Source organism: Phascolarctos cinereus, unplaced genomic scaffold (assembly GCF_003287225.1).
Source record: "Phascolarctos cinereus isolate Bilbo 61053 unplaced genomic scaffold, phaCin_HiC Scaffold_4;HRSCAF=312, whole genome shotgun sequence".
Taxonomy (NCBI): domain Eukaryota; kingdom Metazoa; phylum Chordata; class Mammalia; order Diprotodontia; family Phascolarctidae; genus Phascolarctos; species Phascolarctos cinereus.
This window is the reverse complement of record NW_027555847.1, coordinates 87,028,370-87,056,170: the sequence shown is the minus strand read 5'-3', so window position 1 is coordinate 87,056,170 and position 27,801 is coordinate 87,028,370. Positions and strand designations below refer to the sequence as shown.

At 43.0% G+C, this 27,801-nt stretch overlaps 1 protein-coding gene across 2 annotated transcripts in view; it reads right to left on the bottom strand.

The window, feature by feature from the left end:
- Positions 1-27,801, bottom strand: part of TRAIP (TRAF interacting protein) — a 52,600-nt gene that overhangs the window by 7,537 nt on the left and 17,262 nt on the right. For both annotated transcript variants that reach the window (XR_002326901.2, XM_020998899.1), the window contains exons 7-11: positions 23,204-23,317; positions 22,340-22,427; positions 19,427-19,516; positions 18,607-18,695; positions 6,488-6,643 (exon numbers count right to left, since the gene is read on the bottom strand). Coding sequence is in view for 1 of the 2 variants with exons in the window: in XM_020998899.1 (XP_020854558.1) it covers positions 6,488-6,643; positions 18,607-18,695; positions 19,427-19,516; positions 22,340-22,427; positions 23,204-23,317 (537 nt within the window). In the remaining variant the exon portion in view is untranslated. The remainder of the gene's footprint in view (positions 1-6,487; positions 6,644-18,606; positions 18,696-19,426; positions 19,517-22,339; positions 22,428-23,203; positions 23,318-27,801) is intronic.

The window sequence follows — 27,801 nt, the reverse complement described above, 5'->3', positions numbered from 1 at the left end:
GCTAGGCCTGGCTAACCTCGGGCTCCTCCCCAAATTATTTTGACAGAAGGGGACAGATTTGCTTGGACTCCTTTGTGATACACCTTTTGGGAGCCTAGCAGCTTGCAGAAGCTTGTAAGTTTCTCAGACTAGCAGCTATGCTCAGAGTCATCCACCAGGGGGCACCCTCTTTATAAGTTAGCCAGGGTTCTGGGCACTGCTCCATTCATCCCTTCCCTTGACATTCACCAAGGATCCAGCTAGGCTCTGTATTTCCTGCTAGCAAAAAAGGGGTGGTGGTGGTGGTGGGGGGGGAATGATGGGGAAAGTCACGACATTTTAAAGATGTCAAGTAAAAGGTTTTCTCCAGTTTCATGGAATTCAAACAGTACTTAGATACGAAGACCATGTCTGTGGTGATGTTTGCTTACAAAGATCATAAAAGTTATACCAGAAGGGATGGGAGAGCTCACTTTGAGGTCTACACCTCTCACTTTACAGATGGGGATGCTCTAGTCTCTCTTGTTCATCTTTTCCTTCAGGTGTCTAGACAATGGCACTTTTGGGGCCAGCTGTCTCATAAGGACACTTAAAGGACCCATCTATTGGACTCCTGAACTCGATAAGGTACAGACAAACTGTCTTATTTAGCTCCTTTCCCCCAGGCCTGGAACACACACCACACCCCTTCCACATCACTACCTGTTGAAATATCTCTTTAGGCTCAGTTAAGATGAGCTTGCCTCAACCTTCCACTGACTTCTTTTCCCTCGAAGTTTCCTAGAGCTCTTTGCTTGGATCTCTCTTGTAGCTTGATTACAACATTTCAATCTTCTATCAGATTTCATTTGTGCATGTCATCTCCCATGAGATTATAAATCTCTTGCAGGCAGGGGCCCTGTGATTTCTCGCCTTTGTCTCCACTGCAGACTGCACACAGGCGTGTGTGAACCCTTGCTGAACAGAGACGGGGAGTCTCTAAGGACCCGTTCAACGGCACCTCAGGCTTTCCGATGGCCGCGTCAAGGGGTCAAGTGTGGGATCCATTTGTTGTCCCCCTCCCTCTGTCCCTTCCCATCACTACTGATGACATCATGAGCCTGAAGTGTCTCTAAAACGACAGGAACTAATTGTCATCTACCACTAAATCTTGGGCCTTCATTTCATCTCTCCATTCAACAGACGTTGAAACAAGCAGGTATTTGGCAATTTGGGGGACTTCTTGAGTTTGCTAACTGACCCTTTCCTCCCCTTCACAGATTTCTTCTAACAGCACGAGACTCCCTCTGATCCTGGAGGATGTTAATTTTACCAGACTGAGAATCTATTCAGTTTAGCTGGTTCACTACAGCTGCTACCCACAGCTGAGGTCATCCCCTCCCCCTCCACCCACCCCCAGTTTATCTCCTTTTTGGGTCCTCTCACTTTGTAACAGACATGGACCTTGTTTCTCGGCCCAAAGTCTTTCCTGACCTCCGATCCACCCTATACACAGCAGATTATTTTCCCTAACATTGTTTTGATCATGTCACTCTTTGTTAAAAAAAATTCAAAGAATGTTTTTTATGAATGTTTATGAAATAAAGTCTGACTAAATTCCTTCAATCCAGAATTCAAGGCCCTCCCCAGACTAATCCAAATTGACCTTCCCAGCCTTATCTCACTTTCTCATACTCTGCTGAAGCCAAAATAGGCTACTTCCCCACTTGCCAAATAGGCTCTATTCCTTCCTGCCTCAGTGCTTCTGCTAACACTGTTTCCTCAACTTGAAGTACCCATTCCCCGATTTACCCATCAAAATCCTACCCATCCTTCAAGACCCAGCTCAAATACCACTGCCACCATGAAGCTTCCTCTGACCTCTTTGTAGAAGTGATCACCTCCTCCTCAACTCTTACAGTTTTTGGTTTTTCCCTTCCTTAAATGCAAATAATTTGAACACAAGGAAGGATGTTATATCTCATGACTTACCAAAGCTAGCGATGTGAAAGTAGGAACCACATCTTATCCCACAACTTCAACAGTACCTTAGGCATAATTTAGAATCATAGGATTGGAAAGGGTCTTAGAGGTCACCTAGTGAAACCCTCTACCTCACACTGCTAATCAGTCAGCAAATGTTTGTTGAATAAACACTAGGTTCACTCCCTCCAAACATCCCCCTAAATTTTAGCACCTGTTTTTAGGTCTACAGAGTAGGCAATTAATGGCACAGGAAGCCCAGCAGGAATCTCATCTGGGCACTCAGTCCCAAACTACTTTTCCTGCAACCCCCCAAGTGTCCTCTCTGAACTTCAAATCTGTTCTTTCTTTAGCTTGTACCAGACGCCCCAGTTTGTTTTTGAAGGATTCTCTCTTTTTGATGAAACTCCCCAACTTCTTCTAATCAGCCCTTTCTGACTTAAAGAACACTTCTCAGCCAGTTATCCTTTCTGGGACACATCAGTGTAGCAGACAGTGTGCTGGGCTTGGGAGTCAAGGGACCTGAGCTGGAATCCTGCTTCAGACACTTAGTGGCTATGTGCAAGTGGGCAAGTCTTTTCACCTTTCTCAGCCTCAGTTTCCACATCTATAAAGTAGGGTAATAATAACACCTATTTCACAAAGTTGTGAGGATCAAATGTGATAACATACACAAAGTGCATTGCAAACCTTAATGAGGCTAAACAAATGTCAGCATCATCATCATTATTATTCTGACCTCTTAGCAGCTGCCTATCAATGATCTTTTCCTTGGCATCAATCTCCACCTCTTTGGGTGACTATTTTTTGTTTGACTATTAAGGCTTTCCATTCACCTTGAATGCAATGGCAGTTGAAGACCGGCCCTGTAGAGAGCTGCTACCTACTACGGTGGTCTGAGTCAAATTAAATCTCATTCAGACTGCCTCTTTTAAACACCACAATATGTCTATATACCTTTCCCCTGCCCCCAACCCCAGCACATTTTCCAGACAGGAAGCCTAAAGAAATGGTACATAGTCTCTCCTCATTTCTCAGCTGGCTGCACAACCAAGACTCTTCTCCACCAAGCCCCTCCCACCGCCTTTTCAGCTTCCTTTTGTGGGCTATCTTCCCCCATTAGATTGTAAGCAACTTGAGGGCAGGGATTATCTTTTTTTCACATTTGCATCCCCAGTGCTTCGCACACAGTAGGTGTTTAGTGTTTATTGACTGTCTTGACCTCAAGAGTACGATATTTGGCCAAAAGAAGGCACTTTCTGCACTTGACTACTTAGCTAAAAGTTATCACTTCAGGGTTTGGAGCTAAGTTACCTTGGACTCTAGGCTCTCAGACGCTGGCCTTGAAGTAAAGTGTTCTGCAGTCTCCGTCAGTTTCCCTCTTACCAGTCTCAGCAGATCTGTCCTGTCACCAGTTCTAACCACCTGTTTGCCTGGGTCATTGCTCATTATTCTAATGACTGGCTGGTCTAGACCGTGTCCCTGATGTTCTCATCTTCAGATTTTGCCTTGAAAATCTATTGCATTATTGCTCAACACTCTCTTGTTAGTTTTTTATAAGAAACTAGTTTGTCCTGTGTGGAAATGTAAAGGTATCAAGGAAGAATGGGGAAAGAGGGTAGCAGGACCCCAAAAATGCCTTTAAAACACACTGTAACTTCCATAAGACCCCAACTTATAAATTAAACTCTGTGTTTCCTTACTCTCTGAGCCTGCATGTCTGGTCTGTTTGTTAAAGGGCTGAACACTTAACGAAGATTGTGTGTGTGTGTGTGTGTGTGTGTGTGTGTGTGTGTGTGTGTGTGTGTGTGTTCTTTTGTCTAGGCTTCTGATTTCATTGGTGCAGGGAATCCCCTTGAGGGGGGGACCTTCTGTATTAGTTCAGAGCAGCAGCTGCTCTGTATGTGTACGTACGTGAACACACACACACACACACACACACCCCCCACCCACCCATGAAGTCCCATAGTGCCCCACTTTCTGCATCTCTCGATGTCAGTTTCTCCCCCTCTTCTGAAAACCAGCCACATTCTCTCAGCACATCAAGTCTCTGAAGGGATTTGCTTCTGTTCTTTGCACCTTTGTAGCTTAGAGGCTACATAACAGCAACAATAACAAGAAAAGTACTAGAGAAACCTGAATCATCATTGGTTACCATGGCAGTTCTAGGTTGTGCACACTCAGGATCCCTGCCACAGTTTTTCCAGACATCCCTGAGTTCGGGCAACAGGCCCTTCTGACATTCAGACACCTGTCTGGTGGTTTTCAATTGCCAGCATGCTTGTGACTGTACTCTGAAAAGCCTATCTCCTTACTGCTGCTCAGAGAGGCAAATACAAAAACAAACAGGGAAATGAAGGTATAGGAGGAAGCCAGCAGAGCAAGAAGAGTAAGATGTTGGCAACTTCCAGAGCAGTGGTTTCCAAACTTTCTTGACGCACATCCCCATCAGCAAATAAATTCTGAACGTGCATCCCCAATATACACCCATTTACCTACTTATAAATCTATTTTATATGTATTACTGTAGTAATAATTACACACATTACACAACTTGCATGAAAAAACACTTTAAAGGATGAGATAAAGATGAAATAATATTTGATCACAGAGTTTACTGAGAAGGGAAGTGACATGGTCAGACCTGTGCTTCAGAAGACAGGAGACTTGAAGGTAGAGCAAAGAGGAGCTCATCCCAAGAGTCCAGGTCAGAGAAGGTTAGGGCTTGAACAAGTGTCAGCTGTGGGAGCAGACAGAAGGGGAGAGACGCAAGAGAGGTTTCAGACATAGGAACAAGATCTGACAATCTACTGGATATGTGGGGTGAAAGAGAATGAGACTTTGATGATGACACCAAGGTTATGAACCTGGGTGACTAGAAAGATGGTAGTGACCTTAACAATAATAGAGAAATTTGGCAACTCTGAGATTTCACCTTGCCCCCTGCAAACTGGCAAAAATAACAAAAAGTGACAACAGTCAACGTTGGAGGGATTGTAGAAGGATAGGCACACTAACACATTGTTGAGGGAGGTGTGACACAGTACAACCATTTGGGAAAGCAATTTGCAATTATGCAAATCAAGTAATCAAATATCCATACCATTACCAGAGACTCCATTACTGGGCTTACACCTCAAGGAAGCCATTGATAAGAAAAAATTCCCCATGTGCTCCAAAATATTTGTAAATAGCACTTCCTGTGATAGCTAACAGTTGGAAACAAAGAAGATGTCCATCAACTGGGGAATGGATAAATAAAGTGTGATGCATCAATGTAATGAAATATCACTACACTCTAGAAAATGATATGTAATAAGTCCGGAGAAGCATGGAAAGCATTAAATGTATTGGTGCAGAGTGAAGTGAGCAGAGCCAAGAAAACCACATACCCGTTAACTACAACAATGTAAACAGAAAGAACAATGGCACACCAAAAAGACAAAAGTAAACAAACGTACATAAGATCAAATGGGACTCGAAGAGAAGTAAGAAGACACCCTCAACCCACCCCTTCATGGAGGTGGGAGGTCCACAAGTTTTATGCCTCGCATGTGTTTTTGGACTTTTTCAATGTACCAATCAGTTGTGCTGACTTTTTTTCCCCTCTCTAAAAAATACTATTTATCATGGGGGATGATTCTTTGGGAGGGGGAGGGTATATATGTGGGATACTATGGTGATGTAAGAAACAGAAAATATCAATAAGAACTTATTTAAAAAACAGTAGTAGGGACATTTCAAAGAGAAATGAGTTTGCAGTAAAGATAATGAACTTGAACTCAGGAATACCTGACTTCAAAATCTAGCCTCAGACACTTGCTAGCTCTGTGATTCTGGGCAAGTCACTTAATCTTTGTTTGCCTCAGTTTCCTCAACTGAAAAATGGAAATAACAGGACCTGCCTTGCAGGGTTGTTGTGAGGATCAAATAATACAGTATTTGTAAAGCACTCAGTACAGTGCTTGACACATAGCAGGTACTATATAAATGCTTATTCTCCTCCTTTTCCTCCCTTCCCACCCAAAATGAAAATGGAAAACACAAAGCTCTAACATATTAGTCATTGCCTGGCGGTGCAGAATCTGCCCTCAGAATGGTATCAGGTTCTCTTATAACTATCATGAGGAGCCGATGCCTGGCTCAGAAAGATAATGGTTGGTAGCTCTGCACGGCACAGGGAGAGAGCTGAGTAAGGTAGTGTGGAGGGATAAAGTAGGTGTGGTAAGTCTCAAAAATGAGAGTACCATGGGGAGAGTGGGATATGACCCACATCCCCAGGCCATCACACCCCCACCCCCAGCTTTGGAGTACTGGCAAGAGGAGTTAGTGCCCTTTTTTTTTATCTCTCCTCTAGCTGTTTCTTCCTCTTTCCTTCCCCTTATTTCTGTAAAAAGGGGGATTTGGGAGCTGGTAACAAAAGAAAATGACCATGAATAGCAATGGCCTACCCACCTCCCCCGTCACCACCATTAAATTCTTTGCAGGCTAAGCAGACCCTTAGTGGGCTTCCCCAGTACAGAGAGCCAGGACAAAGAGCATTCACCTTGACTGCTCTAGGCGGAGCTTCTTAGCTGGGACTAGCTTGGAGCTGTGGGGCTGGGCTGGTGGTGTGTCCACATCAAAAGAGGCATTCAGATCAATATCCTCACCACGGGCTGGCTGGCGCAACTTTAGGCTCAGCATTTCCACAGGAGCTGGGCTAGGAAGAGAAAAAGTAACCATTTACTGTAGAGGACACACAAGAGTATGAAAGGCAACTTCATCTAACTTCTTCCTCTTTTCAGAGTTATAATATCTTCTTCAGGCTCTAACAGTGAGTGCACAGCTAGGTTCAATTTATTCACTGTACACAGGGTCCTACCCTACCTACTAAGGTAAGGCATCTTCAGGAACTCTGAATAATACACTTTCAACAGCCTCTCCCTCTCTCCAGTGTCTAGGGGACACTACGTATGCCCATAGTAGGGATCTACTATGGGCCTTGAATATATTATGTACCTAATAAACATTTGTGGGAAGAACAAACTATTTGATCCCTTCAACTCGATGTATGCAGGAACAATAACTTTTACCAGATATACCTGAAAGAGTCATCATCAAGCATCAGAACTCAAGAGAGATTAAACTAACAATCCAAACAGCAAAAACCAAATGGATGACAGATGTCTATTTCTCAGATTTTGACATAGCAGTGGATTAACTTGCTGTGCTGCCCTTCCATCAGAACATATACACTGGGAGTTGTTGTAAACAGACAGTGAGCTAGGCCCAGAGCCGAACAGGAAGAGAATGGGCTGGACTGAATTTGGCAAACATGCAATGCTTTCAATAATTCTAAGCTCCTCCCTGCTTCAAAAGCCCAACTTTTCATACCAGTATTCTCCTTGTATAGCTATAAATCATAGCTCACCATGATGCCAAAAGAATAAGGGCAATGGAAAAACACATAGTGGGTGTAAGTTAGTCATTGATAACTTGAGCATGGCAAGTGGTGTGGAAGATATCATCAAGGGGCCACATGACCAGAAAAGGCCACAAGCTGGGAAGAGAGCAAAAGATAAAAAATGGACAACTTGGATAAGAGATTCCTGAACACTGCATGGGTACCCAGAAGATATTAAAAGAACCAGAGGAAGGCCTCTGGCATGCTGGATAAATCTTCTATAGAGAATATCTAGAAAGACAAGGACAAGCAACACACAGGATCAGAAAGTTTGGTGGGTTATGATCTCTGCCAGAGCAAAGAGCGCTCTCATCAATGCGATCACAGACCCACTGAAGTATGACATACTTCAAAGTGCAGAAATATCTGAAAGGGTGAATTCAAGGTCTATCCTCATTCCTTCCTGAATCATAGCCCATGTGGCTGAGAGGAAGCAACAGAAAAGCCACATATAAAACCAGAAGCCAGACTCAAACACCAGATTTCTCCTCTCAGGTCCCCTCATTTTCTAAATCGTTCTTGGGGCACCGCTATCTACACAAAGAGAGCTTGGTACACCATGCAACAGTAGAGGCAGGTCCTTTTAGACAACAGGACAACTGGCAACATTTCCAAGATGTGGCTGCCTAGAGAGACCTACTTTGAAACGGCCAACTTCTGTCTCTCTCCCCTAGGGTCCCTCACAGCCGTTCCACATTTCCTTTTTTAAAGCTACTGGTACACAGACACTGAAGCAGAGGGCCGTGTTTGACGAGATTATGTGAAGCATCACGAAGACAGATCAGGGAACTCATAGGTTTAATCACTGGAGCGAGGAAAGCTGTGGTGGCAGCCTAAGAGCCCTTAAGAAGGAAGGGGAATAGGGGAGCACATGGTGTACACAGCTGGGAAACGGTGAGAAATTCAATCCATTTTACCTTGAAATGAGTTCTTTTCTTCTAGCTAGTTAGAGAGCAATTTTGTTTCTAGCCAAACATGCCATCCTTCCTTTTCTACGCTTGCTTTACATAAGGGCAGGCAAACTTCATTGAGTCAATTATGAAAAATGATATATTACTATATATTATATGTGATAAAATAATGTATATGTGTATATGCATGTATGTGTATGTGCACGCATGCATTTACATGCGCACACCCACAGACACAGGATTTAGAGTCATAAGACTTGAAATCCTGATTCTGCCTACCTTCTTATACCTGTGGGCAAATAACTTCCCCTGTGAGCCTCAATGTCCTCATCTGCAAAACGAAGGGAAGACCTAGATGGTATTTAAGGTGCCTCCTAGTTCTGACACCCATGATCCAATGAGATCTTCCTTTTCTTAAGTCACTGGTTCAACAGATAAAACTAACTGCCCATAAAAATGAGCCCTGTGTGAATGTATTCCTAGTCTAACAGGGCAGTGGTCAGTTCATTGCTTTTGGCGGGAATATACTTTGTGGAGGTGTATGTTTGGGTTATCTTTTAGGAAATGTTTATTTTGTTGAAAACAAAAAAGAAAAGGAACCTATGTGCTGTAGCAATGCAAAAGACTACTGGAGAGGCCAACCAGTACATATGGCTCTAATTAGCCAGGAGAATGAACCTATGCACTCCCAAGCAGCTTCAAGCCCAAAAGATGGCTGTTCTCTTGTAATCCCTAATCCCAGGGCCTTGGGCAAATCACTTCTCTAAGTTTCAATTTCTTCCTCTATAAAGACAGGGACAATAATACTTACACTACCTGCCACACATAGATGTTATAAAGAAAGCGCTTTGGAAACTTTAAAGCACTGTAGAAAGATGAATTCTTACCATAAGATTTTTGTGTTGTTGGGTTTGGGTTTTGGGGGGTGGGAGGCAAAGCACAGTTGACATAACATAGCAACAACAGATGGAGACTCCCACACCATCTAGTCACAGATTGTCACCTCTGAGCTTTTATAGACAACAGAGATGGGGTTTCAGGTTCAGCTTAAGTTTTTCTGATAGCATGTCTGCTTCTGACACCATTCCAGATCTAAGAAATACTATTCTATGGCTTTGTCTTACATGTGGCCCCTGACCTTTTGTCTCTCATTGTGCTAAAATTCAGAAAGTGCTTGGGCTACTCACCTTAAAAACACCATTCTACTACTAGCTGGTCACCTCCGCACCTTCTTTAATTCAACAACCATTTATTAATGCACTGGGATATGTTCCTGCTGTCAAAGTGTGTACGTTTAACGTAGGGAGTGGAGGGGAAGAGACAATAAATGCCAGATAAGTAAACACAAAGCATATGACAAAGAAATACAAAGTAATTTCAAGAGAGAGAGAATGAACAACTTAGGTGTTCAGAGGAGGAAGGGAATCAGGAAAAGTCTTATTCATGTAGGAGCTCTGCTCTGGAGTAAGTGAAGGGTCCTAAGGAGAAGAAGTGACCATGAAAGCATTTCAGGCACAAAAGTCACCATGTACAAAGGCAGGGAGAATCTTGTGTACAGGGAACAGCTAGCTGTCCAGTATGACTAGAACAGTGTGTCGACAGGAGCAATAGAACTGAGATGGAAAAGGTAGGAGGGAGCCAGATTGTGGAGTACTTTAAAAGCAAGCTAAGGTTTTATATTTTTTATACACACACACACACACATTTTATTCATATATATATACACACACATATATATTTTATTCTAGAAGTAATAAAGTTGGAGCAGCTAGGTGGTGCAGTGGATAGAACGCTGGCCCTGGATTCAGGAGGACCTGAGCTCAAATTTGGCCTCAGACACATAACACTTACTAGCCGTGTGACCATGGGCAAGTCACTCAACCCCATTGCCTAGGCCCCCCCCCCCAAGAAGTAATCGAGTAATAAACTGAAGAGTTTTTTAATCTCCTTAGGCCATTCCAAATGGTACCATCAGTATCTTCTGCCTTGGTGACATAATCAATGGGGCCACACATTCAATTCTCTGCCTGCTCTTTGGCACAAGCTGGAATTCCAAATACAAACTGCTCACATCCTAGACCTAGCCCCTTCCTGGGTCCCAACTGTTAGATTAATAGCCAGCTTATGTTTTCACAGCTTCACATTTGTTATCCCATTTGTTCAGTCCAACAATCTTGTGAGGTGAGCACTATTATTATTATCTGTACCTTACAGATGGGGAAATGAAGGCTGAGTGACCTGCCCAGGATCACATAGCTGGTTAAGTCCCCTTGGCAGGATTTATAGCTGGGTCTTCCTGACTCTCCAGCCAGTAAAATGTACCAGACTGCGAGCTCCTCCCTTGCAGGAGACCAGATAGCTCTGGTCTCCCCAGCACCAAACCCGAATGCTTACTTAAACGTATCGGTTGGGTTAAGCGGCCACCTCCCCATCCCCACGCTGACCCGTGACATCTCTGTGCAGCCACCGTCTGCACACTCTCACTCTCATCTGCCTGCTTTGATTCCTTTTCCCCGGCTCCTATGCCTTTTTAAGCTTCTCTGTATGCAAAACCACCTTTCCTCGCCTGTCATTTCCTCTCCTTCAAATCCCTCCCCAATGGTTGCCTATGGTCTCACACTGGCTCAAAAATAAGGGACAGAGCAGGAAGCAAAGGATAAGACAAGAAAACCGTTTTGAAGACCGCTCTCTCTCTCTCATCAGAGAGAGTGAGTCATCTTCATGGATTTCTAACATCTTGTTTTCTCTGGCAAATTTACTTGGTTAAACAGCTCTGTCAGGGACAGCATGTCCTGTGCACTATACAGGGTTTACTTGGCTCACTGTCAGCTTACGGAGGCTTAATGTTCAAGGGACATGACATAAATTCATTTTTCAAGAGCTGCTGTTTTCCAGAGTCAGAAGGGAGGCCTTGGTTAGATAAGCTGACTGTAATAGGGCAACTGAAGTCTCTGCTATCAGTTCAAATAGCAAAAAAGAGACCTTTAAAAAATTGTGCTACTTTTATTAACAGCTTGGTAGAGGCAGTTGAATGCATAATGATCTGCCATTTTCATAATTCTACAATCTCAAAGATGGACCTTTTGGCCAGGGTTTACCATAAGCCTCCTAAACAATGGAAGGAGGCCAGCATGGCTCACGAGGTAGCTTATCCAACTTGTCAAGTCAGAAAACTGACTTCAGAAGGGTAGGGACCATATTTTATTTAAACTTTGTATTTTTCCCAGGATCTAGCACAATGCTGTGTATTTATAAAGTGCTTAATAAATAAAATTATTGATGGGGCAGCTAGGTGGCGCAGTGGATAGAGCACTGGTCCTGGACTGAGGAGAACCTGAGTTCAAATCTAGCTTCAGACACAAAATACTCACTAGCTGTGTGACCCCAGGCAAGTCACTTGACCCCACTGCCTCCAAAATAAGTAAACAAACAAATTAATCAATTAATTAAAAGATTATTACTCAGTTATCTTCTGGAAAAGTGACATGGTAGGCAAAAATTAGTCAAATGAGAGAATGAATTAAAGACCATTTTTAGGTGCAGAAAATAAAGAATGCAAAATACAGGTGCATGTTCTTGAGTCAAAATTATTTTAAGGGAGAAATTAGTTCATAGGATCACAGAATGTAAAAATTGGAAGGGACCTTAAAGAATAATCTAATCCAACACCTTTGTTTCATATAGGAAGAAACCAGGGTAAAAGAATTTTAGAAAAGCAACAAAATTCAGAAGTGTAAAGAAGTCAGAAAAACTTGAAAAAATAAGTTTGAAGGAAGATCATGAGGTAAAGGACACACGGGAAGAAGATAAATGGGGAAAGGTTTAGAATGGGTTCAATGCTGTTCAAGTAACAGCACTTCCTGTGCACAACCAAGAGGAGAAAAACAAATTGCACCTCACAGAATCTCAGAGTCAGAAGAGACCTCAGGACTCATCTAGTTTAACCTCACTTTATTCATTCATTCACGTTCATTCATTTCAACCTATACCAGCGGTGGGGAACCTGCAGCCTTGTGGCTACATATGGCCTTCTAGGGCCTCAGGTGTAGCCTTTTGACTGAGTCCAAGTTTTACAGAACAAATCCATTTATTAAGGGGATTTGTTCTGTGAAGTTTGGATTCAGTCAAAGGGCTGCACTTGAGGACCTAGAGGGCCACATGTGGCCTCAAGACTGAAAGGCTTCCCCTCCTCTGACCTAGACCTTAGCAAGAAGTCCCCCTGCAATATCTTAAGGGCTCATCTAACCTCTGCCTGCAGACTTCCAGTGACAGAGAACATAATAACTTTTCATTTTTGCTTTCATTAGACTTTTGGATAGCTCTAACCATTAGAAATTTCTTTCTTAAATGTAGTCAAAATCTTCCTCTCTTCAGCTTCTATCCAGCAGGCCTTGCTTGTTTTGTTCTCTGTGGCCAAGCAGAACCAGCCTCATCCTTTTGCCCCATGGACAGCCCATCACATACTTGAAAACATCAACCACGTCTCCTCTCTGGGCTAAACATTTCTAGTCCCTTCAATATTCATTATGTCCTCCTCATCTGTCCTGGTCTATCAGCCTCTTCACTTCCTAGTCACCCTGCTCTGGACACACCTCAATATTTCTATCTGAAACATGGCTGTCTGGTCGTCTGAGATAAGAACGAGGCTGAGGTTTCAACTTGGACCCACTTAGCTATCCAAAGCTAAGAAACATAATCCCACCTTGAAAGAGTGGCAGTGCTGTCCCCACACTGAAAGACATATTGATAGACATGCTAATGTATAGCATGGCACTGTCACACAAGGCAGCTAAAATGGGGGAAAAGGCCCAGCTGGCCAAAAAGAGAAGTGCACGTGGCAACGCAGCACAAATGAGAATGAAACTTAGGAAGGCTAATGAGCAGAGTCACAAATGCTTTTATGGAAATATGAGCAGAGAAAGAAAGGCAGGAAATATGATGCAACTTTCAAATGACAAAGGGGAAACGAAGGGCACGATTTAAATATAGTAGGAAAAAAAATGAGAAAGGAGAGGAGCACACAATAGATGCTTACACAAAGGCAAAGAATAAGAAAGGTTTTTTTTTAAATCTAAAAAAAAAGGTACCAAAAAAAATCTAAGGTGACCTGGAGCCAAATGAGAGATTGTGAGGTTAGTGGAAAAGATTGATGAAAGGTTAAATAATTATGGTGCCCTGATGGGTCTTTCTACTTCCATTTTCTATTCCCTTTCTAATCTATTCTTTGAATTACCCTGCCATGCTAGTCTTCCTATTTGCAAATTTTATTACCTTGTGATTCAAAAAGTCTTCAGTGGCTCCCTATTACCTACCTAAAGTTCAGACTTCATCAACTAAACCCAACCTATCTCCCACGTTCTACATTCTAGCCCAACTGCACTGCTATCCATCTCTAGAACACAACCTGATCACTCCCACCTCCATGCCTTCTTTTATTCCCTATGCCAGAAACTGCCTCCCCCTCTTCACTTGTAGAATTCTTACCATCTTTAAAAGACCAACTCAAATGCTACCACCTACACAAAGCTTTCACTGATTTCCTCATCTATGATTCTGATTCTCCCCCAGATTTCACATGGCACTTTATTTTGTACCTTCCTAATGAAGTTATCATGCAATACTGTGCATTAGAATTACCTATATTTATTTCTGAACCTTCTTTCCAAACTATGGGTTTCATGACAGCAAGAACCAGGTACTATCTAAACTTTACAATTTCCTCAGTACCCAACAGAGGATTCTATCCTTAGGCACTTAGTGCAGAACTACTTTTGAAAACTTATAGAAGAATGGGAAAGTACACAGAAATTAGAAAGCTTAAATTGTGCCTAGATTTAAAGAGAAAAACAAGGTTGAAGCTACCTTGTGAGCAGGAAAAATCAAATTGGAGACAATAGAAGATAATAGTCAATAGTTTTGTAAAGAAAGTTTCTTATCAATCTATTTGGTAGACCTGATAGATTGAGGGGAAATAACAGAAAACACACAACTTGGTTTTTAGCACAATGTATGGCCCTTATCATAATGCTAGTATATAGTAGATGATTCATATTTGAAATACATTTTTACCTGGATAAGGACAGGCTTCTCCACCGAAGGCCTGCTCTGATGCCTTGTTATGGTGAGATGACTCCTGGTATTGGAAGGTTATGCCACCAGATTTATAAGACTTCTACACCAGACCTGTCTGGCAAGTCCCACCAAAGGAGAAAGCATGGGCAATGTGCCTGTCATTCAAGGGCCAACCCACCTAAGTGTGGAGAGGCTCTTCAACAAATGGTTGATCATCAGGTGATGAATTTATTAACTATAAAAACTCATGAAAATATCTACTGAGACATGGAAGGGACACAATCATACAATTTATGTTGATGGAAGGAAAATCAATAATTTATGAGACTATGGATATTTAAGTACTTGATAAATAATCATAATAATAGCACTTAGCCTTTATATAGCATATACTGTGCACCAGGCTTTGTGCTAAGCACTTAAAAATATTATTTCATCTGAGCTTCACAACAATCCTAGGAGATAGGTATTATTATCCCAATTTTCAGCTGAGGAAACTGAGGCAAACAGAGGTTAGGTGACTTGCTCAAGGCCACACAGCTAGCAAGTGTCTGATGCCAGATTTGAACTCTGGTTATGAACTAACTGGGAAATATGCACTAAAACTCCCATAATTATTTACTGGATACTGAAACGGCTTTAGTTTATAGCTTTCCTATATAGAAGGGTTATCAAGGATTAGCCTGAGAGCATAATCTGAAGCCTGGTCACAGAGAGTCCAGTTAACAAAGGATAATATCCTAAATAAAGACAAACTAAATTACTTAACTATATTTGATTTTTAAAAAAGATCTTGCCAACCCACTTATGTACTTTTATCTTGCTTGCTACACTTTGTATACATGTCAGTGACTCAATAAACATTTATTAAGTACCTTATTACTATTGTGCTAAGCTAGGAATACAAAAAGAGGCAAAAGGCAGTGCCCTCAAGGAGCTCGCAACCTAATGAGAGAGACACTAAGCAAACAAATATATACAAACAAGCTACATACAGGATAAAAAATAATTAAAAGAGAGAAGGCACTAGAATTCAGAAGGGTTAGGAAAAGCTTCCAGTAGAAGAGATGAGAAGGGTGAGCATTCTAGGCATGAGGGATAGCCAAAGAAAATGCCTAGAGTTAGGAGTGTTTTGTTTGTGGAAGAGGGAGGAGACCAGTGCCACTGGATCAAGGAATATTGGGGGGGTAGGGGATTATGAGATGTAAGAAGACTAGAAAGGTAAGGTAATAAGGGGCTAAGTTACAAAGGGGTTTGAATGCCAAACAGCATTTTGTATTTGATCTGAGAGGTTAAAAGGAGTCATTGGAGTTTATAGAGTTGTGTGTGTGTGTGTGTGTGTGTGTGAGTGTGAGAGTGAGAGAGAGTAAGAGTAAGAGTGAGAGAGAGTGAGAGAGAGAGATGGTTGGACCTGTACTTTAGCAAAACCACTTTAGTGGCTGAATGGAGGATGGATGAAAGGGAGAGACCTGAGGCAAGCACACTCATCAGCAGCTATTGCAACAGTCCGGCATGAAGAGATAAGGGCCTGTACCCCTTGGGCAGCAGTGTCAGAGGAGAGAAGGGGGTATGTTCAAGAGATGTTGCAAACAGGAAATGGACAAGCCTTGGCAGCAGCTTAGATATGGGGGTGAGTGCAGAGTCCAGGATGATTCCTGGGTTGTGAGCCTGAGGGACTGGGAGGATGGTGATGCCCTCTACACTAACAAGGAAGTTTGGAGGAGCGGAGGATTTGGGATAAAGACGGTGAGCTTCATTCTGGACCTACTGGCTATCTAGTGAAAAACGTCTGAAAGGCAGCTGAAGATGTAAGACTGGGGGCCAGCAGAGAGTGTGGGGCAGGAAAGGTAGATTTGAGAATCATCAGCATACCAAGGGTAATTAAATCTACAGGAGCTAACGAGATCACTAAGTTAAGTAGTACAGAGATACAAGAGGATCCAGGATGGAACCCTGAGGAACACCTATGGTCAGAGTGAGTGATGTGGATGAGAATCCAGCTAGGCAGCTAGCCTCTAGATGAGGCAGCTAGGTGGCAAAATGGATAGAATGCTGGGCCTGGAGTCAGGAAGACCCAAGTTCAAATCCAGCTTCAAAATACTTACTAGACAGAATGATAGTTATCGGAGATGAAAGCATCTGCGGAGGGTTTTTTGAGAATGGGGGAGAAATAGGCAAGCCAGCACACAGAAACTGTAGATCAGTGATAGAGTGGGGATGACAGAGGGAACAATCTGCTGGAGGAGATGGGATGAGAGGGAATGGGATCACTTGTGCAGGTAGAGAGGTATGTGTGCATATACAAGACTATCAGCTTGGAGGAGTTGAAAGAATGAAGAAATTGTAATTAGAAGCCCTAGGCTTTCTTTTCTTTTCTTTTTTTTTTTTGGCTAGGCAATGGGGTTAAGTGACTTGCCCAGGGTCACACGGCTAGTAAGTATTATGTGTCTGAGGCCGCATTTGAACTCAGGTCCTCCTGAATCCAGGGCCGGTGCTCTATCCACTGCGCCACCTAGCTGCCCCCAAGCCCTAGGCTTTCTAATCTCAGCTTGGCTACCATGTTATTTCTCCTCCTCGGATCTAGTTCCTCTTCTATAAAATGAAGGCGTTAAACTACATGATTCATCTGACTCCCCTTGTGCCTGTCTTCACTGTCAGCTCCTGGAGGACAAGAGCTGTAGCTCTGTACAACATTCAGTACACAACTACAGGCAAATTAGGTGCTTCGTTAACACTCTGCAAAAATGCCAGTGAACACGACAACAGCTGGCTGGAGACATTCCCCCTGAAAAGAAAGAAAAGGATGTGAAGCATTCAAAGAAAAAGAGAAGAGATGAGGAGGTTCAGGGAGCAACAAGAAGACGAAGAACCAGCTCTGGAACTGAAGTGCCGAAATGAGTAAACACTTCAAAAGCACAATGACAAGATCTGCAGTCTCACACACAATCCCCCCTTCTGTACTTTGTATCTGGGAATATTCATGCTTATTATTGTTTGTCAAATTCAGATCTGGGCGATGCTCCAGTCCCACCACTTCCTGTCTTCCTCCACCAGAAGCTGAAAAAGGTAGGAACAATTTGGAAGCAAGGGAGGCTGGAAAGTGAGAGGCTTCAGGACTGCTGAAACCTGGAAGTCAGGAATCTGTAATCCATTTGGAATGGCTGGCTAAAATGGGGATGCTAGCTCCCTCCCGTCACTGCAGGGGTGAGAACGAGGATGCAGAATGTGCTATGTACTCACGGATACCATCACTGGTTTGTTAGTTTAGCTGACCTTTTTGGGTTTGGTTTTGTTGTGATTTTTCTTACAAGGAAGATTCACCGGGTTGAGGATGGGCGTAGAGATAGATGTCCTTACTCGGACATCCAGTGCCCTTTTCACTGTTCCAAGAGCTCACCCACACTAACGACAGAATAGATCTATCCACCAGATCACTAAGGCCTCCCCAATGACGACATCACCATTTTCTCTGCCACCATGCATGTACCCTAGCTCACCCATAACCCCCACCCCCGATCCTCTATTTCTTATTCTTGGAATAAGACTAAAATCAATACCACCACTGCTCCTAGGAAGGGCCTGACGATTTACTGCTCTATGGCTCACGATCCCCACAGCTACCTAATCTAAAACTTCCTTCCCTTGCCTTGCCAGCAACTGCTAGGTCAATTCCTGGAGCCACTGCCAAGACAGTAAAGCTCAGGAACCAATATTCTAATCTGATCTGCAAAACCAGGGTACTTTGGGCCCAGCTGAGATGCTCCCAAACTTGATACTTTTAATAGACAGGGGAAAGAAAATTATCATTGTTACCACATAGAATATATATATGGCATCCCCTAATTAGAATGCAAAGTCCTTGAGGGTAAGGAGAGTCAAACTTCTGTCTTTGTATTCCCAGTCCCTAGCACTTAGTAGGTGCTTAATAAATGCTTGGTGATTTATTGAAATGAATGTGATGCAAAAACAAAAGTAAAAGAAAATACCATATCAAAGGTGCATTGAAGACAGACTCAAACCTGCTTCTTACTTCTGGTCAGGCCTACACCCAGAACGGTTTGCCCTGTGGTTCCTGGTTATTCATTTCCTGCTTTGTTTTTCATTCCTGATGAATTTCTAGGACAGTTCACTAGTCCTTCTTCCTCTAATAACTTAGGATGAGTAATACCCCTCTATAAGGAATATTTTAATGCTTTCCCCAGATCCTCCCCCTGCCACCAAAGGGGCTGAACAAACCTCTCTAAGACAAGCCGACTGAGGGTCTCACTGGTGTGGGATGGCAGGTTCAGGGTCCCCTGTAGGATCGTCAGCTTCTTCTTTAAGCTCTTAGGAAAGAGAAAGATGCCTAAGTGTAAATGAGAAGACTAATGAATAACGCTCTTAGTCTAGAGACTGACAAAGAGAAGAGAACAGGTTTGGAAACAAGAGGCAAGGCCAGTTCAGTCAGGTCCTTCAGTACACGGAGGCTCTTCCCTTGCACAGCCAGGCTGATACAGTCCAGAGTCCAGTCCTAGAGCCTAAGGCTCAGCTTCAGAGAATACATTTTCGAAGTGATTCTGCACAACTTACTTCCCCCTCGTGCACCTGGTGGCAACAGTGAAAAATCAAATGGCGATCTTTTATATTCACAGGACAGGAAGGGATTATTGGTCACACAAATAAAGTCTAAAGTCCTCTTCAGGTAGGATAAATAACTGAGGGTGTGCCACTTGCCTCTCAAAGTGAGGTGAGCACTTCAGCCAATAAAAACTATAACCAATACTTCAGAGGGCAAGCACCACGACAATGTCCAGCAGTGGACAGACAGAAGGATACATGAGGGAACAAAGGCGATGCTACACCTCCCATTTCTGAAACCTGTCCTGGATGAACACCCAGGCAGCCGAAAATGAATGCAATCATTTAGTTCTGGGTTTCTATGTTGAGAGTGTCAAACGTCAAGCTTACTGGGAAGAACTAAGCTGTGTATAGAGGTCCACATCAGGAAGTGAAAAACAGGGGTTACACTGTTACTTCTGGTGAATGCGCATAAACTCTAGGGCCCTTCAAGTCTCACCGTGATTTCCTTGTCTGCATTCTGTAAATCCTTCTGCGTAGATTTCAGTTCCTCCTTGATATTATCAAGCTCAGAGAGTGCCTTTTGTAACTACCAAAGAAGAGAGAGATGAGACTGGAAAAGTTCCAAAGAATCATACCAACTCACACCCAAAGCCCCTTCCTTTGGGACAATCTTCAGGATCTGCCTGGTAGGGAACTCCCTCATCAGTCTGTCAGAGGCCCTTGCCTGAGCAGGATTCCCCCAGCCAAGAGAGTTTACTTTGCCCGGACAGTGAAACAATTTTCCCCATCATCTGACCACACAGATGGTTGCCCCCAACAACTCATTCTACTTCCAGAGGCAAGTAATGAAGTCATTTCCTCTAAACTCCCAAACCTGGAAACAGCAGGCCCAAGTACTTGGCAAATAACTCCTGCAGGGATTGCCAGGTCTTTTCCTTGGGGCCACATCAAGACAGATGGGACTTGGGCACTGAATCAAATTTATAAGAATACAAGCCATTCCCCAATTGATAAATGGTCAAAGGGTATGAACAGGCAGTTCTCAGATGAAGAAATTAAAGCCATCTATAGTCATATGAAAAAATGCTCTAAATCGTTATTGATTAGAGAAATGCAAATCAAAACAACTCTGAGGTACCACATCACACCTATCAGATTGGCCAACATGACAAAACAGGAAAATGATAAATGTTGGAGAAGATGTGGGACAATTGGAACACTAATGCATTGTTGGTGGAGCTGTAAAATGATCCAACCATTCTGGAGAACAATTTGGAACTATGCCCAAAGGGCTATAAAAATGTGTATACCCTTTGACCAGCAATAGCACTTCTAGGGCTATATACCAAAGAGATCATACAAATGGGAAAAGGACCCACATGTACAAAAATATTCATAGCCGCTCTTTTTGTGGTGGCAAAGAATTGGAAATTGAGAGGATGCCCATCAACTGGGGAATGGCTGAACAAGTGGTGGTACATGAATGTAATGGGATACTATTGTGCTATAAGAAATGATGAACAGGCTGACTTCAGAAAAACCCGGAAAGACTTGTATGGTCTGATGCTGAGTGAAGTGAGCAGAACCAAGAGAACATTGTACACGATAACAGCCACGTTGTGCAATGACTAATTTTGATAAACTTAACCCTTCTCAGCATTACAAGGATCTAAGACATCTCCAGAGGCCTCGTGATGGAAAATGCTGTCCACATCCAAAGAAAGAACTATGGAAGGTGAATTGCTATCTTTTTTTTTTCCTCTTCTGTTGAGTTTTGTTTCCTCTTTCTGATAGTTCCTCCTATTGGTTTTAATTTTTACTTACAACTTCACTAATGTGAAAATATGTTTAATGGGAATGTAAATGTATAGCCTATATCAGATTGTGTGCCATCTTGGGGAGGCTGGGGGGGAGGAAGGGGGAGAAAAATTTTCAACTCAAAAGCATACGAAAGTGATTGTTGATAAATTAAAATAAATTAATAAAATAAATTTTAAAAAAAAGAAGAAAAAAAAGACAGATGGGACTTGATTACTGACATTCAAATCCCTGTAGTATAATCCAGGGTACTCTGAGCCCAGTTGCGATGTCTTCAAGCTACACTGGGAGGTGAAGAAGGTGAAGAGCAGTCACAGTAGAAGATGGGGAAACTGATCCTTGTTGCTACAAAGGATACACTTTTACAGAGTTTTAATAGACCTAGAAGGGGATCCTGACTAAAAGCTCCTAGACTCCTTCCCTTGCGTTTTGGAGAGGTTAGGCTAAGTGCTGGCACCTTTTACAGCAGTTCTTCCAAGTAAATGAGAAAATGTGTTGTTCTGTATCCACACTGACTTGACCGAAAAAGTGACCACCACATCTTCAGAAAACCAAACAGGAGAGCTTGATGACTTGTCTCTTAATGATGGCCGAGTCCCATGATGTTTAGAACAATGCTCTTTGCCTTTGGGATGTGAATGGTCATTCCCCAAACTCAAGGCCAGAGGCCTATATTTTGCTCTTTGAAGAGGGAGGGAGGGTGGTATGGTGCCCTGAGGGACGGATTTTCAATCACAGCACCCAGGCTCAAATCCTGGCTCTGCAGTGTCTGTGGGAAGTGGGACAAGCCATGTCAACTTTTGGGCCTCTTTCCTTGTCTGCAAAATGAGGCAATGACGGATAAGAGAACTTAAGATCCCTTTCAAGAGCAAAATCAGTCATTTATCAACAAGCATATATTAAGAACCCACTATGTGCCAGGCACTGGGGATACAAATAAAAGAATGAAGCCACCCCTATTTTCAAGACGCTTACATTCTAATGTGAGAGACAAGTACATCTATAAGGACACACAGACTATATCTAAAGAGAATTTTGTTGTTGTTCAGCTGTTTTTTAGTTGTGTCTGACTCTTTGTGACCCCATTTGGGGTTTTCTTGGTAAAGATATTAGAGTGGTTTGCCATCTCCTTCTCCAGCTCATTTTACAGATAAGGAAACTGACGCAAACAGGGTTAAGTGACTTGCCCAGGGTCACAGAGCTAGTGTCTGAGGCCAGATTTGAACTCAGGAAGACGAGTCTTCCTTATTCCAAGCCCAGTGCTTTATACACTGTGCCACCTAGCTGTCTATACAGAATCAATTGGGGAGGAATAAAAGGATTGCTGTGCTGCAGGCTGGTGAAAGGAACTGCCAATATTCAGACCAGGTGCTGGGCAGGAAATATGATCTTGTCTCTTTCTAAGTCTGTCCTATAGCCCCAAGGGAACAGCAGAGCTTACAGGTCCCACAGAGGAGTACAGACAGCCTAAAACACTTGACCTGGCTGGGATGACCTAGACTGAGGAATAGGCCTTTCACCATACCCCCCTCCCCCTTCTCACAGCTGTACATCTCACCCTTTTATTTGCTCCCCTCTCCCGCCACCTTACCTTGTTATTAGAAGAAAGCAAATCCTTCCTCATCTTCTCTGCCAGTTCACCTGAGGCCTTCCGGGCCTCTTTGAGATTTTCATATTCTCTGCAAAGGCACCACACAGAAGCATCAGGATGTTTGAACACAAAGTTCTCAGCATCAGAGGGCATTAGCCAACCTGTTTATTAATATTTATTAGTGTTGAGCCCAAAGTATTATGTTAGCAGAACAGGGAAGTATTACCGATGGCAGAGAAAAGAACAATGGGCACATCATTTAAACCTGCACCTCAGTTATTCTCCCTGCAAAGGGCACACGATTCTATCTACTTCACGGATATGAGCTGACACACGTGATTGGGGCCGCTGTGAAACTAAGCGGCATGGAACAGGCAGGGCTCGGCAGTTCTCTAAGAGGAAGCCCAGTGGAACCCATGAGTTCCTGGTTCCACCCTTCCTATTCTGCTATGCCTGGATAACTAGATGTAACAGGCCCTAGTCAGCTCATGGCTGACCCTCCACCCACGCAGGCTCAGAAATCTGATTTAAGTTTTCACCCTAACAAAGGGCAGCAAAGGGCTAAGGTCTGGAATTTTAGGCAGACACACCTACCTCTGTAGGGAGAAAAATGGACCTAGTCTGAGGGTGCAGGGGATTTCCCTGTTACACAGAGAGAAGGGCCTCCAGCACTCAGAGCCTCACCTGCCAGCTTCTCTTTCAAAGCACAAGCAGCAGGAAGGGGAGTGCTAGAGTCAAAGAGGTTCCTGCGTCTACAGGGTTGGATGCTGGGATTAATCTGTTCCTTTCAGAGAAAGACCCTCTCCTCATGTAGGCAAGTGATGATGCCTCAGGAAAGCCCTGAGTACATTCTGGAATACTTACTTCTTGAGTGACACACAGTAGACAGCCAGCTGTTCCATGGCTGACTGGCCTGCTCCCATGTCCCGGATCATCTGTTCCACCTCTGGGCGCTGGCTCTGGAGCAGGATCTCGAGCCTGAAAAAAAACCAACCACATGGCTTGTAAATGCTAAAGGATCCAGGGCAGAAGCACCCGAGCAGCTCTGTTTCCCCTCACTGCTGTTGCTATAGCAATGTATCAGGGCTGCTGGGTGAGGAGAAAGGGAAGTGTCTGCAGGCAGCATCACCAACAGATACCTACAGAAGGGCTGAGGAAAGCTGCTCTACTCTGATTTCACAGGGATGCTGCTAGGCAAGAAGGATCAAGATGAAAGGCAACACCTTACCTCAGGGCATTTCTGAAGGGCAGCGATACCAGAGGAACACATCTAAGACCTTGCTAAGCTGATAAATAACGAGCAAACCAATGGAGGAGTAAGCAAGACCATCCTTTATACTCACTCCTTTATTCTCACTAAACCTGCTCTTCACCTTCAATGAAGGCTCTGTTCTGTGCCTATTCTCTTAGGCTCTTCCTGAATCACTGGCTTCATTTGCCTCTATATCCAGACTTGACCCCAAGGTTGGTCAATTTAATAATTCACTAATAATCACCATGGAAACCCTCACTACTCATTAGCCTTTCTACTATCACATAGTTGTTAATCCTCAGCCCTGGGGAGTATTACCCCACTATCTAATTCCCCTATTTATACTCTGGTCCTGGAGATCTTTAACAAAGAAAGTGATGAAATGGAGCCACTTCATCCACTACAAATTTGTGGCACAGAACCTCAGCTGGGACCTCACTGTTGCTCAGCATTCCTTTTACTCTTTTCCTATTGTCTTATTCTTGACTAGCAATTTGTTCTGTAACTTTTCCTTCCTCCTCAAGCCCCAACCGAACTCCCATCCTCCACATTTATAGAAGACCTAACTTCTGAGAGAACATAGGCTATGACATAAGCTTATTCAACTGTGTTCTCGATCTTAAAACTTTCTAGCATCATCCATTCTGTCTCTCCTTTCTTCCTGCTTCAGTGGAAGCAACATCCCAATTCCTTACTAAAGCTAATCCCTCTACCTATTCCCTGGATCCCATCTCCACTTAACTGTGTATTCCTTCTCTCCCGCACATCTTCCATCTTTACCTCTCCCATCTGCCTATAAGCATGCTCAAATTTTCCCAGTTCTAAAAAAAGATAACATCCCCCTGACCCTTCCATATCCAGCTACTATCCTAGCTTTCTTCCCCTTCCTGGCCTACATAACTTTTTTCAATATCACTTACTCTCCCACTGCCTTGCCATCCAGCTTCCATTTTCTTTTTTTTCCCTTTCTTTCTTTCTTTTTTTTTTTTTTTTGGTTAGGCAATGGGGTTAAGTGACTTGCCCAGGGTCACACAGCTAGTAAATATTAAGTGTCCAAGGCTGGATTTGAACTCAGGTCCTCCTGAATCCAGGGCGGGTGCTCTATCCACTGTTCCACTTAGCTGCCCTCAGCTTCCATTTTCACTACCTCACTGAAACTCCTCTCCAAAGGTCACCAATAACTTCCTAACCATAATCACCATATCCATAGCTTTTGCCAAGTCCATGATCTCAATGAAGCCTATTTAACACTACTGGCCACCTCCCCCCAAGGATACTCTTGGGCTTCACAGACCTCATGCCGTTCTGGTTTTCCTCTTTCAGTGGCTTTTCTCAAGCTGCTCACTTGGCTTCCTTTGCTGAACCTTCTTCCAAATAAGTATCTAGAAGTTTTTTCTTGGTCCTCCTCTTCTGAAGCTACAATTTCTCCCACTACAATTTCATTTGTTCCCCTAGTTTAAGGTAGCACCTCTAATGTAGATCCCAAATCTCTGTCTCCAGCTTTGACCTCTTTCTCAAACATCAGACTCTACTCCCACTGCCTAAAAGGACACTGATATCTCATCAGCACCTCAAACTCAAATGTCTAAAATTGACTTGATTATTCCTCCTAAATTCGTTCCTGCCTTCTGGCTATATCTCTCGGTGACATCACCATTCATCCACGTCTCTCATGTTGAAAATCTTGGTTTACCTTTGGTACCTTCTTCTCCTCCACATTTCATATGTTATTAGTATTACATATGAACCTATTACAGAGGTTTTTAACCTTTTTTGTGTGCCCAACCAACCCGGCAGTCTTGTGAAGCCTATGGATTCCTATTCAGAATGGTTTTTTAAATATAGTATTTTATTTTTCCCCTAATTACATGTAAAAACAATTTTTAACATTCATTTTTAAAACAGTTCCAAATTCTTTCCCTTCCTCCCTCCCCACCCCTTTCATTGAGAAGGCAAGTAATTTGATATAGGTTACACATGTGTAGCCATGCAAAACATTTCCATTATAGTCATGTTGTGAGAGAAAACAAACAAAAAAGTCCCCCAAAAGCCCCAAACCTCAAGAAAAGTAAAGAAAGTAAAAAAAGTATGCTTCAATCTATATTCAGAAACCATCAGTTCTTTCTCAGAGGACAGATAACATTTTTCATCATAAGTCCTTCATAGTTGTCTTGGATCATTGTATTGCTAAGAATAGATAATCATTCACAGCTGATCATCTTACAATATTGCTGTTACTTTGTACACAGTACATTTCACTTTGCATCAGCTCATGCAAGTCTCCCCAGCCTTTTCCAAGAGCATCCCACTCATCATTTCCTATAGCACAACTGGATTCCATCACAATCACATACCACAATTTGTTCAGCCATTCCCCAACTGATAGGCATCCCCTCAATTTCCAACTCTTTGCCCCAGAAAAGAGCTGCTGTAAATACTTTTTGTATATACAGGTCCTTTTCTTTGTTGTTGTTTTTTTAATCTCTTTTAGGATACAGATCTAGCAGTGGTGTTGCTAGGTCAAAGTGTATGCATGGTTTTATAGCCTTTGGGCATAGTTCCAAATTGCTCTACAGAATGGTTGAATCAGTTCACAACTCCACCAATAGTGCATTAAAGAGCCATCCCCCTCCCCACCATTTGTCATTTTCCTTTTCTGTCACATTAGCCAAATCTAATAGGTATGAAGTAGTACCTCAGAACTGCTTTAATTTGCATTTCTCCAATCAATAGTGAGTTAGAGCATTTTTCATATGGCTATAGGTAGCTTTACTTCATCAAAATGTTTTTAAATAAACGAAAATGATAGGACTACAAAGAAAACCAATTATACTGAAATATGGTTATCAAAAATATTTTAAAAACAAATTTACGGAAGGGCAGCTAGGTGGCACAGTAGATAGAGCACTGGCCCTGGAGTCAGGAGGTTCTGAGTTGAAATCCAGCCTGAGACACTTACTAGCTGTGTGACCCTGGGCAAGTCACAACCCTGACTGTCTCCCCCCCCCAAAAAAAAAGTTCACGGAGACTTCTGGATCATGTGAACAACAAGACGGCAGACAAGACAATTTCTCTGATCCTTATGACCTCTCAAACCTCTCCAAAACAGAAATTATGCAGCAAAGATAAAGTAACTTCAGCTGTTTACATGATCTAGGACACCCAGTATCCAAAAGAAGGTTAAAAACAAAAACAAAACCCAGGAACTGATGCTCATTGACCCGAGCTCATTCAGCACCCTCTGCCACCTCCCATGCCAGGGTGCATTAGCAGACTCAAGGATATAACACAGGCTTACACCAAAATCCACCCCTGCATTGCAGTCTTCCCTCCCTCTTTCCAGTGCCATAGAGATCTTGGCTCCAGGTTGCACGCTGGACAGTCAGCTTGACCACACTACCCTTTAGAAGCAAAGTGCCAGCGCTGCAAAGCTCTGAATTGCCAGGGCTAGGAGTAGGACAGGTGAATAGGACAGACTACCAGGGCAGGAGAACCTGCATGTGGGGAGTGGTGCAGCACTCCACCACGCCTGGGGGAAGAGCACAGTATCCAGCTGGGGCCAGTCGGCTGGAGGCAGAGATCTAGGCTTGTGAACCCTGAAATGCCCAGGATGGGAGAAGGCTAAGACACTTAGAGATCCAACCCCAAAGAAAACCACTATCAGAGGGGTCAAGAAGTGGGTGATAACAAAAAGAAGGGGAAAAGGGTTAGAGATTGAAAATATCAAAAATTTCAGGAAGAAGGAATCTCAAAGACCTTGAACATACACAGATTAATCAACAGGAAAAACAGTAACAGAAGGAAATGTGGTTTCTAGAGCTAGTAAACAAGTTCAGGCATCTATGAATAAATACTGCAAAATAAAGGAAAACGATCCAACACTTGATGAGACAGAGGAGGACCCTGTGGGATTTGAGGAGAACATGGAACCACAACATGCTGTTCCTGAGTAGTTTAAAAGAGAAATAGAATCATGAGAGAAGAATTTATGTCCTATAAAAACAAAGGGCAGAACAGAAAAACTAGAATCGATGATGGCAAGCCTCAGTAAAGAACAAAAGAGAGAACGATAGATTGGGAATGTAAATACACAAAAGTGAAGAATAACCTAGAAAGAGAAGCAAAAACCACAAACATTAAAAGAAAAAAAGTTCACTATGCAAGCAAAACATGGATCTCAGAGACAGGATTCATAGAGAAAACCTAAAGA